Raw genomic sequence first — 14523 nt, 5'->3', positions numbered from 1 at the left:
GCTACATTCCATTATTCTTGTTTTGCTTTTGTTGATGTTCATCTTATATCCTCCTTTCAAGACACTGTCCATTCCATTCAACTGCTCTTCCAAGTCCTTTGCTGTCTCGGACAGAATTACAATGTCATCGGCGAACCTCAAAGTTTTTATTTCTTCTCCATGAATTTTAATACCTACTCCGAATTTTTCTTTTGTTTCCTTTACTGCTTGCTCAATATACAGATTGAACAACATCGGGGAGAGGCTACAACCCTGTCTCACTCCTATCCCAACCACTGCTTCCCTTTCATGTCCCTCGACTCTTATAACTGCCATCTGGTTTCTGTACAAATTGTAAATAGCCTTTCGCTCCCTGTATTTTACCCCTGCCACCTTTAGAATTTGAAAGAGAGTATTCCAGTCAACATTGTCAAAAGCTTTCTCTAAGTCTACAAATGCTAGAAACGTAGGTTTGCCTTTCCTTAATCTTTCTTCTAAGATAAGTCGTAAGGTCAGTATTGCCTCACGTGTTCCAGTGTTTCTACGGAATCCAAACTGATCTTCCCCGAGGTTGGCTTCTACTAGTTTTTCCATTCGTCTGTAAAGAATTCGTGTTAGTATTTTGCAGCTGTGACTTATTAAGCTGATAGTTCGGTAATTTTCACATCTGTCAACACCTGCTTTCTTTGGGATTGGAATTATTATATTCTTCTTGAAGTCTGAGGGTATTTCGCCTGTCCCATACATCTTCCTCACCAGATGGTAGAGTTTTGTCAGGACTGGCTCTCCCACGGCCGTCAGTAGTTCCAATGGAATATTGTCTACTCCGGGGGCTTTGTTTCGACTCAGGTCTTTCAGTGCTCTGTCAAACTCTTCACGCAGTATCATATCTCCCATTTCATCTTCATCTACATCCTCTTCCATTTCCATAACATTGTCCTCAAGTACATCGCCCTTGTATAGACCCTCTATATACTCCTTCCACCTTTCTGCTTTCCCTTCTTTGCTTAGAACTGGGTTTCCATCTGAGCTCTTGATATTCATACAAGTCGTTCTCTTATCTCCAAAGGTCTCTTTAATTTTCCTGTAGGCGGTATCTATCTTACCCCTAGTGAGATAGGCCTCTACATCCTTACATTTGTCCTCTAGCCATCCCTGCTTAGCCATTTTGCACTTCCTGTCGATCTCATTTTTGAGACGTTTGTATTCCTTTTTGCCTGTTTCACTTACTGCATTTTTATATTTTCTCCTTTCATCAATTAAATTCAATATTTCTTCTGTTACCCAAGGATTTCTACTAGCCCTCGTCTTTTTACCTACTTGATCCTCTGCTGCCTTCACTACTTCATCCCTCAAAGCTACCCATTCTTCTTCTACTGTATTTCTTTCCCCCATTCCTGTCAATTGCTCCCTTATGCTCTCCCTGAATCTCTGTACCACCTCTGGTTCTTTCAGTTTATCCAGGTCCCATCTCCTTAAATTCCCACCTTTTTGCAGTTTCTTCAGTTTTAATCTACAGGTCATAACCAATAGATTGTGGTCAGAGTCCACATCTGCCCCTGGAAATGTCTGACAATTTAAAACCTGGTTCCTAAATCTCTGTCTTACCATTATATAATCTATCTGATACCTTTTAGTATCTCCAGGGTTCTTCCATGTATACAACCTTCTTTCATGATTCTTAAACCAAGTGTTAGTTATGATTATGTTGTGCTCTGTGCAAAATTCTACCAGGTGGCTTCCTCTTTCATTTCTGTCCCCCAATCCATATTCACCTACTATGTTTCCTTCTCTCCCTTTTCCTACACTCGAATTCCAGTCACCCATGACTATTAAATTTTCGTCTCCCTTCACAATCTGAATAATTTCTTTTATTTCATCATACATTTCTTCAATGTCTTCGTCATCTGCAGAGCTAGTTGGCATATAAACTTGTACTACTGTAGTAGGTGTGGGCTTCGTATCTATCTTGGCCACAATAATGCGTTCACTATGCTGTTTGTAGTAGCTTACCCGCATTCCTATTTTCCTATTCATTATTAAACCTACTCCTGCATTACCCCTATTTGATTTTGTTTTTATAACCCTGTAGTCACCTGACCAGAAGTCTTGTTCCTCCTGCCACCGAACTTCACTAATTCCCACAATATCTAACTTCAACCTATCCATTTCCCTTTTTAAATTTTCTAACCTACCTGCCCGATTAAGGGATCTGACATTCCACGCTCCGATCCGTAGAACGCCAGTTTTCTTTCTCCTGATAACGACATCCTCTTGAGTAGTCCCCGCCCGGAGATCCGAATGGGAGACTAATTTACCTCCGGAATATTTTACCCAAGAGGACGCCATCATCATGTAATCATACAGTAAAGCTGCATGCCCTCGGGAAAAATTACGGCTGTAGTTTCCCCTTGCTTTCAGCCCATATCGGGAGCGATTGGTCCATTGAAACAGAGAGTTAGTTTACAGACGCAGCTTCAACTGCAGATAGAATCTGTTTTGGTTTCCTGCCTCTTGCGTACTGGAAATTTCCTTGTGTGAACTGTTAATGATAAGTATTGTGTTGAACAGCGCACGGACTTCATGGTAACAGCTACTACATGTAAACTTTAAGTATTAAATGTTAAGTATGGAAAAATTGTTTATAGTGATGGACATGAACTGATATTTCTTCAACAAGCTGAAGCAGGAAATTAAGGTTGCAGAAAGAATTTCAATTTAATTTTAAATTAGTATAAAAAAAAAAATGTGCTTGCGAGGTGATTGCCAGGATCTATACAAATATGTAAAGGTGAGAAATGGAGGAGGATGCGTAAATAAGCACTTCTCTCAAGGTACAAGAAGATTTATAGATTTATTTTTAGTAATGTAAGTACTTGAAGTTCTGTTGTAAAAGCCCAAATTACCTGCCTAAAAAAAAAAGGTACATGTTCAGACAGTGGACAGGAGTAGAAGAAACAGCTTAAAGTTCAGTTAAAGCGTGCTGTTAAATGGAAAAACAAGTGGTAACCCACATGTGTTCAGGCAAGGAGACAATAAGCTGTAGTAAACTAAGTTAGGTGAAATACAGTACAAATAGAGGCAAACCATGAAGCATCAATAATGTAGCGTAAGTATTCCACGAGGCCATTAATTGCTATGAAAGTAAACTGTTTCCCTGTGATCTGAGCCCAATGTAAAGAGTATATGAGGAATGTTAGCTGACGAATTGATTTCAGTAGAATCAAGGTACTAAATAACCACACAGCAAGCCCCCTGTATCATAAATAAGTCCATGTAAAGATCTTCAGAAGATTTGTAGCGTAATCTAGCGACCATTCAATACCCTAATTGAAGGCTAATCTAAAGAACAAGCAATGCAGTGATATTTAAACTTAATACTGACTATAACCAGAGTAAGACGTAGAAGTAGCAAAGCATGCTGTAATGAAAGAGGTTGAAATTTATATATGTGCCTATGTTTATTATGATAATTTTATTTACATGCAGATTTTATTGCAAAAATGTCTCCGAAGACACTCCTCTTATGAAATCCATTTTCCTTGTGCCCGTTCCTTTTGATCCTGTTTCATTAACTCAGACCAAGGGTCGACTTGTAAAAGGCACGTGTGCTTCGAGACAAAGCAGTGCTTGTGAGAAATGAGACACGTAGCGTGATGAACTTCGCTAGCTTTGGTAATGTTTGTTATGGACCGGTTGCGTAAACCCAGTGAACTGTTGGTAATTCCATTCATGCGAAAAATTGTAGACATGCGGTACCCTATTTTTTTTTAACAGAGAATGATTGCTGAGTACATGAAGCGAAGAGGGAGACCTATTGTTATCCAGTCTGCCCTCAAATATAAAAAAAAATTTGGCAAGCGCAAAGGAAAGCACAAAAAAAAAAGATTCAGCGTTAAATGCGTACTCGTTAAGTAGATATGCTGTGTTGCAGTAGAAAATGATCCTGGGTGCACTAAAGAATAAATGCAACGAGTGTTGCGAAACCTGTAGTTTTCATAATGAGGAGATGAGCCCTTAAAAGGAAGTTTGAAAGAATATTTTTAGGTTCACTAGTGAAAGTAAACCTTGAGATATAAAGAGTCCATTCATAAAGCAGTTGTTCACTGGACTTAACAAAAGGAGTGACCATTAATTGTAAATATTAGCTCGTAAGTGATCTTTTGTAAATAGTAGAATATGTCTTTCTGTACCAATGGAGGAAACCTGCAAAATTGATTGTTTTGTAAATGAACTCTATCGGCGAAGGAACTAAGCACGAATGCTGTGTGAAGATGCACACTAAAGTGCGACGTGCATAATAAAAATAACTGTTCACTGTATATTAGTGGTAGTGTTGTACTGCAAGTGTAAAAAGAAGTCAAGGCTACGACAACAGGTGCAACGCAAAGTTCAGTGTTGTTCTAAGTGCAGCGACAGCTAAAACATTCGTCGTCACTTACTTGTGAGCCTCATGGGAGGCAGTTGACAGAGAAGTATGGAGGCAGCTTCAGTGTCCGGCTCCTCCCATGCAAAACGCGCACGAGGTGTTTGTATCGATGCACTCGCGTGATACGAAGTTCAATCGACGACCGGCAGCTCTGTTACAGCCTGAGCGCGAACGGATACTGAGTGTTGGAGCTCACGCAACACTGTGCAGCCGCTGTGAGTGGCTGATGTGTGGGTGACGAAACAATCCAAACTTTAAACTGCTAACCGCCATGACTTCCATCGTACATACTGGAGGAAAGACATTTGTACACTTGTGTGACTACATTTTCATACGTAAATTAAGCAATTTCCTTGAGTTGAAGTTAAGATGAGTGAGAAGTAGATTGTTAGATTACTCGGGCCTTAAAGCCATTAACACCGGCACTCCTGAACACTGCTAAAATGAATTATAATCCTGTCTCTTAATGGACAAAGAAAATGAATGTGCACTATAGGAAGACCCTAAACTCCAGACCAGTCCTGATCCTTAACAAATGTATCCAATAGGTTGTAAGTTATACTAATAATTTTCCACTTCTTCTGTTTCATATTGTAAATAAAAACCCGGGAAGCCACTCGAATTCCTGGCACCACAGTGGAAAGGACAGATGTACTGCATGATGAACGCCATAGACAGCTAACACCGAAAGTGAAAGCATCACGAAGTGTAGTGCCACGTTATTAAACTGTAATTGAACCACAATGAGTCAACAGATGCTCGAACATTGTCCACTCTAGTTTAGTGAAAATAAGCACTCACTGTACTCATGTATTAGTTGTTAAGCTCAAGAGAAAGTAATTTCTGAATTCTATCCCCTGAAGTGTGAAATGAACGTTCACTTATTGTTATAAGCAAATATGGACCAAACTTAAATATGCACATAAATGTTAATCTTGGTATTATAGAATGAAGTGACTGATGAACAAAGAATGAAAAACTTCATTTTGAAAAATGATAAATATCTGATATATGTTTATAAATGTAATTTCAATTTATGTACATAGTACGCCAGTAACATTATGTAAATGTCACACCAAAAATCGCGAATATCTCATGAGGACATGAGGATCGAGGTAATCCTTCGGCATTCCCTCTCTCCTCATGGGAGGCAATGTGATATTCGCTATTTTTGACTTAGTTAAAACAGCAAATACGAATAGTTAATACTTTCAGCCAGAAGGCAAATACTTGTTTATAAATAATGATTAATGTATAATAAGGCGTCACATAGCGACGGTGGGATTTTCTAATGATGTAATTCGTCGTTTTTGGGCAGCAATAAAAACAGAAAAATACGGATAGATATACGATCCTTCACTATTTCGTTCGCTGCAGAACAAATGAAGCCTTGAGTGCTAAAGACTTGTACTGTTTTTCTCAAGTAAGACGGACACAGATTTGTGGTAGTCTGATCTAATTTTTACTAAATGTATAAAAACGTGTTATGTCTAAGTTTGAGTGAAGTGTAAAGAACTGTTATAACTTACCGTGACGACGCACGAGCGACTCAAAGAAGACAATGGCTATATAAAAGAGTGCTCAATGGACATGATACGGACATAAAAATCTACCGTCATTGTAGTACTAAGCTTAAGGTACGATATATGTTTTAGTTATAATAAATATTTGTTCTGGGAATACTGAATCATTTAGCAGTGCTCATTCCTATTATCTCCTCAGTATTATTTTCATTTTAATTATGCATTTTGCTAATATTACAGACACCAAGATCAGCAGTCCAATGTGCGTGTTACATTGATAAAAAGAAAACTGTTTTATCGTCTTCTTGCATCCGCTTTAATACTGAATTTCCCTTTTGTGTGATGTTACAGTTGTTTTTGCACCCTTAAGAACTTTCTGGTCCCTTAGGAAATTGTTTTGTCATAACAATAACTTCACAACCGGGTATGATCGTATCTACGATCATGAAGTAATTAGAAAGACGATAACGCAATTTCTTAATCAATAGCTCGCTAGTTGTGACTGCCTCAAGCCACGCGAAACTGCAAGTAAAAACTATTCACATCTCATAATGCAATATTTTATGACAATGGTCAATCCATGATTCTTACGCCAATTGTGATTGATAAAACAGTAATCTAAATCTCAATTTCCAACTTTCCATTGAATAACAACATCACTTTTATTTTGTAACATCACAGACTGCTGCATGGTAGGTACGCACATAATCACTCAGCTAAGCAGGTGGACAGCATAACCTCAAAACAATGTGTACAGAATGGCTGAAGTAGGAAATAGATGTAAGGAGTATGTTTAACAGCTACAGCACAGTCGGGACTAAGTACAGGGACAAAAACAACCAGGAAGAAATGACCAATGAACATCAACAGTAAGGTGGCCAACATCTCTTAGCACTGGAAGTTCTTGACACGAGTAAAATGGCCCCCAGTTTCTGGACAGACCTTTTTCTAGTTTTCACCAGTACTATCACCTGAAAGAATATAGGATGATCCATAAAACGTCTGGTATATTAAATAAGTCAGTTTTATTTATAACTAATATACAGGTAACTATGCAATCTGTGAAATATTTTAAAAAATTGTTGTAGGTAAGTGGCTAAACATAAATTAACAAACAATACAGTATATGAAAAACAAACTTTTGAAGAACGAGATTTTCACTCTGCAGCGGAGTGTGCGCTGATATGACACTTCCTGGCAGTTTAAAACTTCAATTCTGCCAGTACCTCGTCTCCTAACTTCCAAACTTCACAGAAGCTCTTCTGCGAACCTTGCAAAACCAGCACTCCTGGAAGAAAGGATATTGCGGAGACATTGCTTAGCCACAGCCTAGGGGATGTTTCCAGAATGAGATTTTCACTCTGCAGCAGAGTGTGTGCTGATGTGAAGTTTGGAAGGAGACAAGGTACTGGCAGAAATGAAGCTGTGAGGACGAGTCGTGAGTCATGCTTGGGTAGCTCAGTTGGTAGAGCACTTGCCCACGAAAGGCAAAGGTCCCGTGTTTGAGTCTCAGTCCGGCACACAGTTTTAATCTGCCAGGAAGTTTCATATCAGGCACACATAATAGGTATCTTGAACAGAATGACCTCTTTCATTCCAAAGAGGATGATGGATTCCATAGACCATATGAAACCCAATTCCAGCTTTTCTCATGACATTCTGAGAGCTGTGTATCAATGCAGTCAGGTAGGTGCAGTATCTCTTGATTTGTGAAAAGCATTTGACTGAGTACCACAACTATGCTTGTTATCAAAAGTATGTCAAATGGAGTATCAAGCGCAATTTACGACTCAATTGAGGAGCTCTTGACAGGGTGGATGTAGCATGTTACCTTTCAAAGGAGTCATTGATTATGTCAAGTTGAGTGACAATATTATCGTCACTACATTTAATAATTTTGTCAGGGATACCACAAATCTGTAGATCATTTTTCTCTTTAGTTTACTGGTAGCTGTTTGAACTTCTTTGGGTGTTACTGGATATAGGTACATTGTCCTTTCATTTACTGGTGTTATTACCATTATCTTTGGATTATATTTAGTTGTGATTAGGTTTTGGGCTACATTAATATAATGATCATTAAATATATTAGCTATTACATGTGGATCATAAACAATTTCATTTCTGTGTTTTATGGTGATTTTATTATTTGCATTTTTATGTTTGCCTGTATGATTATTAATAACTTTCCACATTGATTTCATTTTGTTGTTACCGTTGCTGATACATGAATCATTGTCCTTCTTTTTTGCAACAAATATAGATTCCCTGTGCACTTTCCTATAATACTTTACATATGGTTTCAAGGTAGTATTTTGCTGTGCACACTTATATGGCATATTAAAACTTTTTGATGACTCTTTGATTTCACTTGTTATCCATGAATTTGATTTTTTGTTTATTTTCATTTCCTTGAGAGGAAATGAAATGTCATAGCAGTATTTGTAATTTGACAAGAACTTGTTGAATTTTATATCTACATGGTTTTCATGTTCCAGTTTATATTTTTTGACATGAGATTAAAGCCCAAATGCTGTTCATGCTGTAAATTAATGATCTTGCAAACAATATTGATAGTAACCTCAAACTTCACACTGATGATGCAGTTACCTATAATGAAGGACTTTGTGGATACAGCTGCACTAATATTTAGTTGCATCTTGATAAAATGGTGCAAAAACTGGCAACTTGTTTCAATTATTCAGAAATATAAAATTATGTACTTCTCAAAATGAAAAAATGTAGTACCCTACGACTAAAATATAAACAAGTCAAAATTCGAGTCGGTCACCTCAAGTCATACATATATCTGAGTGTAACAGTTTGTAGGGATATGAAATAGAATGACTGCATAGGCTCAGTCATAATTAAAGCAAGTGACAGACTTAATAGAACACTGCACAAGTGCAGTCACTCTACAAAGGAGATTGCTTACAAAACACTTTTGCAGCCTGTCCTCATATATCACTCAAGTGTGTGGGATCCATACCAGATAAGACTAACAGGGGGTGTAGTGTGTACAGAGAAAGGCAGAGTGAATGGTCACAGGTTTGTCTGGAGAGTGTCACAGAGATGCTGAGAAAACTGAACTGACAGATGCTTGAAGATAGTCGCAAACCATTATTAGAAAGTCCGCATACAAAGTTTAAGGGATCAGCTTTAGATGAGGAATCTAAGAATATACTACAACTCCCTACATATTGCTCGCATAGGGATCACAAGCACTATATTAGAATAATTCCTGTGCACGCAGATGAATTTAAACAATTATTTTTCTTGCACTCCATACATGAATGGAATGGGAAGAACCTTCAAAAGCAGGTACAGTGGGAAGTACCCTATGCCATTCACTTCACTGTTGACTTATAGAGTATGGATGTAGAAGAATTTTGGATTATTTTGCATTTTAGGAAAGAGATAAAAATCACAGTAAATAAGACTGAAATGAAGGCAGCTGTGTTACAGAAGGGAAGATGAGTCGAAAAAGAACTTAAAGACCTTTAAAAAACAAATTATGGGTCATTGTCATAAATGGAGCTGCACAGGCCTGTACATTGCACACACATGAAAATCATTATAGGAAATATAGACCAGTACATGTAGTTTGTGATATGAATAGAACTAGCTGGTTCTACATCTATAGCAGTAAAATAAAACAAAAACAAAACATTTGTAAATAAAAAAAATTATTTCCAGTTGTTCTGAGTGATATTTCCATGAAAGATTAAATATTTAAATAATGATGACACACTCTTTAATCATTACATTTACACTAGATAATAGTCTTACTAGATACGCTAGATAACAAGACATTCAGAAGATTAGAGCCAATTTGTAAATCTTTTGACAAGTGTTCCTAGAATACGTTTAATGATTATGTAAATTCAAATTTTGTTATTCAGTCACCACAGAAAAAGAACAGTAGAAAGTAACATGTTTTATAAGGAGAAAGTATTGGAGAATTAGGAGAAAAAACAAAATATTACAAAGCTGTTCACCAATTTGCTGCATTACCAACCAAGTAAAAAAGAACAACAATGTAAGGATAAGATAGATTGCTACTCAACGTAAAGATGACATGCTGAGTTGCAGACAGACACAATGAAAAGGCACTTACATGTTAGGTTTTGGTTGAAGCCTTTTTCAGAAAAGGAAACATACACATTCATTCACACAGGCAAGCCCACCTCACACACACATAAACGCCATCTCCCGCAGTTTGGACTGATGAATTGCCAGTGATGGCGGTCATGTATGCACAAGGTGTGGTTCCTTGTGTGGCTGTATATATCTGAATGTGTGTGTGTGTGTGTGTGTGTGTGTGTGTGTGTGTGTGTGTGTGTGTGTTTTCCTTTGTGGCCAGTAGCAAACTATCTTTTCAACTTAGCTTGAACAAAGTTTGACATTACTGCTTACTTCAGAGCTAATTCTTCTTTACGTTCTTCCTTCTTCTTGCCATCTAATTCTTCCAAAGCAGAGCTTGTATTACTCCTGGTGACAGACGCAATCACAGGAGACTGGTAACTACTACTAATTACCTGCAATAAGAAAAATATAAATTTATGAACAAAGCATTATGAATGAGCACAAATTTTTAATGGTCATTATGTGTAATATGATATAGAGAGATGTTTTTTTTTATAATAGTACCAATGTAAATAATACTGAAAAAAATATATTTGACTCACACTCTCAGATTCCTGAACAAGTGGTCTCTTGGCTTCTGCTTTAATGGCTGATGTAGCTGATGGAGGTTCTCTCTGGATTGTGCCACTTTTAATATGCCAGTAATATGGCCCATCATTATCTGAAAAATGACAGCAATATAAAGAAAAACTATGTACAATTTTCAGAATCTCTAGCTGCTTCCAACTGATACAAAGTTGACATGAGTAGGCTATCTAAGAAAATTCCTTTCAATAGATACATTCGATTCTTTTGTTATAGCCTCTGCAATGTTTTGTTCTTTCATAGTTGTGTGCTGTCATTCAGAGGGTGAAACAGATCATAAGTAAGGTAGTGTAGAAATCCTACAGTTGAATTTTAAGGCAATGTGGGAGCCTCAAGTGATGTAATCTTGTCATGAGAAATGAAAATTGTGTTTCTTCAGATATAAGACTAACTTAAATTTCAAGATAAACTGTTTAAAACCTTTCAGTTTATATCACATTTTTTCAGCACAATGAGATATTTGAAGATATATTTTGCATACTAAATGCATGCCAAGAACTGATTCTTTACACTTATACTAGCAAGTTTGGAATTTTTAACGTAGTGGAAACAACTTTTTTGATGCACTTTCTTTTTTCACTAAAATTTTTCAGAACACCATTTCTAGTATAGCTCTTTTTCCAATGTGTTACTAAATTAACAGCTTTTCTTCAGTCCTGTGTACAAATTTTGATATCAGCAGTGAAACAACAGTTACGTAAAGGGATCAACTAGAATGAGTGAAAATAACATGCAGAACTTATGTGAAGTGTCCATCACTTTATTCTCTAAATCTCAGATTATGAGTATTATTTTTAAAACACACGAAGAATGCTATTTAAGAAAAACTGAAGCTTAATGTCCTGCCAACAATGATATCATCATTGAGGTGGAGAAAAAGATAGGACTGGACATGGATAGGGAAATAAATCTGCCATAATCTTTTAATAGAAACAGCCTGGGCATTTTCTCTAAGTGATTTAGGAAAATCAGAGGAGCACCTAAATCTGTAAGGCCAAATGGGGAATTGAATACCCATCCTTCCCGTTTCTAGTTCACTAGCCTATGATTGTGTCAATTCACATGGCAGACTGCTATTTAGGAACAGGACAGGGACTATACACAGAAAAATATACAAAAAGACAGCCAGATGGTATTTGAGGAAAGTTACAGGTGAACTTAATTTTTTTTAAAAAAAAATTCTGATGCTGAGTAAAAGATAGCACCCAAAGAAACAGCTGCTACTTTTCAATTCATGGGGACATCTTGCTGATTTCACAAAAGAATTCTCCTGAATGAACAAAGCCAGTGAAAACCTCATAAGTCCATTCAGTTACATACTGCACTATAGGACTGCTGTAATTAACAAAGAATAAAATTGTGGACAAGTTAAATGGCTTGAATATTATAAATTACACCACAGATTGCACTGGAAAAATAAGTGGAAGGTTTAAATATCAACATATGTAACAACATAAGAACAGATTCAGTGTTCAGGGTTTCTTTGCTTCATGTGTTTTTGAAGAGAAATTAAAGTAAATTTAAATGATAATCACAGCTGTCGCACATGATAACCTACCTTCATGTTTCTCCCACCCGGGTGGCAAATCATTCTCGAGGCTATGGGGTCGCCTCTTCACAGGGACTGCATAAAGATCATTGTTTAAAGATCCAGCAACATGAGGAATTTCTGGTTTTTCTCCATTACTGCAATATACAAACAATATGGAATTAGTTTTGTTGTGACACAAATGATGGAAGAAAATTACAGAAGATGTTGACAGGTCTAGAAAATAACTGAAACTTCGTCCTTTTATTCATTTCTCAATAGTGATGAATTGGAAGCTATATATACAGGGTGTTCAGAACCAGTATGAAAATCTTGTAAATGTTATACAAAATTTCTTGTAGAATGTAAATACTTTAGATTTAAAGGAGACAACTCACCAAAACACCAAAGTCTTGAGTTGTTGATAGGCGGTGGAGTTATCCTTTGATGAGCAACAGGACACACACACACACACACACACACACACACACACACACACACACACACACAAAAAAAAAAAAAAAAAAAAAAAACAGGAATAACACACCTATGCCCCTGCATGGGTCGACATCATCTTAAGTAATTTTGGTGGGTAAGTTGTCCTGAGAAATAAAAATACATTGCCCCATTACTGAGTTAATTATTATTGAAGGCTGTTGTGTGTGCAAATTCAAGCAGCCCACCAGAGACTGTGTCACCAAACATATTCTTCCTTTGGTTTCCTAACGCTGAATAAGAGAGTGATAGAAAAACTGGACATGGGACAATAGTAAGGATTGAACCCGAGCAAAAGACTGAGCAATCTTGTACACTATCATCTACAGTATGACAACAACTGACATTAATTGTATTTGACAGGTTGCTTGAATACTGGTGCACAACAGGCTGATTGGCTACCTTCAATGCTAATTAATTCAGAAATGGTACAATGTATCAAATTTTCTTGACAGTTATTTCTCAGTATAGCCTACTCTACAACACCCTTACAAACTTTCCAGACTACTTCTGACTACCACTTAAAACTGGCACAGCAAATTTTGCAGAAATGGAAAGCACCACCGGCATGCTAACTTACCCTACATTTAGTTTCTTAATGTCAATAGGCACTGTTCCATTTAAAAAAGTGTATGTTGCACAAAAAATACATTTTCTAAGTATTATTATAACGTATTTATTGGCTAACAATATGAGCCCCTGACAACCAATCCATTCTGTGAAAACCAGACATCAATAACACTTTCCATGTCCATAACATTTGGTACAAGTTTTAGATGATTATCAGGTGAGTGATACACCTGGTGCAAGTCTCTTTATTTGACACCACATCAGTGACTTGCGCATCAGTGATGAGGATGATGATGGTGAAGATGATGATAATGATAAACTGACGATGAGGGCAACACACACACACCCAGTGTTTTCTGTTAATAGGAAAGAGATATGAAAATCATCTGTGGCCCGTTAAAGCAACCCATGCCAGAGAATCCTTGGTTCATGTTTACAACTCATGACAGATGAGTTTTCCAAAACATCATTCACCAAGTGGCATGTCAGCCAAGCCTAGAGGAGGTAATATCTTTCAGTTGGCACACTATTGAAATTTTTCTTGTGATCATTGTGCTTAGTTTAGACAAAGCAGCTCCGTGATATCTTTATATACAAATGAGTTAGGAAGTTTTATGTTCTTCTGACTCGTTTGTGTGCTACAGAAAAACAGCGTTCAGGATATTTTCTGTACACATCGTAAAATCATCTTGAATAGTTGCAGCCTCAAAGCTCTGGTGAAATCAATATTATCCTCCCTTGGGAGCTAGTGTGAGAGCATCATAAGAGAACATCCAAGGAATCTGGAAGAAGCAGGAGCAAGTTGAAGCTCTACGTTTGTCCATTACGTGTGCTCATGTTGTTTAGGAGGGAGAGTATCTGCCAGAAAAGGCAAGTGTCGAGTTTAGAGTCCCAGTACAAAATGGCATTTTAAATAATAAAGCATACTCTTTGCCAAGAACAAAATATTATTTCTCGATAAGATGTTCATATGCTACAATTATTCATAGTGACAGAATGAAGCAAATACTCTTATTTAAGACCACAGATGTAGGTAGACAAAAAAGGTCGAACAAAATAAAATAGCCACAAGCCACCCTCTACAATTTTTAACCTCCACACTTCCCTACATTACCAAATTAACTATTTCTCGACACCTCAGGCCATATCCTATCAACCTATCACTTCTTTTAGGCATGTTGTGTCACAAAGCTCTTTTCTCTCCATTATTAGTACCTATTCATTACTCACCCAATCTGCTGTATCTCAGGACTTCAGCTACACTGTAA

At 37.1% G+C, this 14523-nt stretch overlaps 1 protein-coding gene across 1 annotated transcript in view; it reads right to left on the bottom strand.

The window, feature by feature from the left end:
- Positions 1-14523, bottom strand: part of LOC124805516 (protein Fe65 homolog) — a 1158577-nt gene that overhangs the window by 51138 nt on the left and 1092916 nt on the right. Inside the window, exons 7-9 of the mRNA XM_047266079.1 lie at positions 12221-12348; positions 10620-10738; positions 10348-10469 (exon numbers count right to left, since the gene is read on the bottom strand). Of these exons, the coding sequence (XP_047122035.1) occupies positions 10348-10469; positions 10620-10738; positions 12221-12348 (369 nt within the window). The remainder of the gene's footprint in view (positions 1-10347; positions 10470-10619; positions 10739-12220; positions 12349-14523) is intronic.

This window comes from Schistocerca piceifrons, chromosome 7 (genome assembly GCF_021461385.2).
Source record: "Schistocerca piceifrons isolate TAMUIC-IGC-003096 chromosome 7, iqSchPice1.1, whole genome shotgun sequence".
NCBI classification, from domain to species: domain Eukaryota; kingdom Metazoa; phylum Arthropoda; class Insecta; order Orthoptera; family Acrididae; genus Schistocerca; species Schistocerca piceifrons.
Note: the sequence above shows the minus strand (reverse complement) of the source record. Positions and strands in the feature narration are given on the sequence as shown.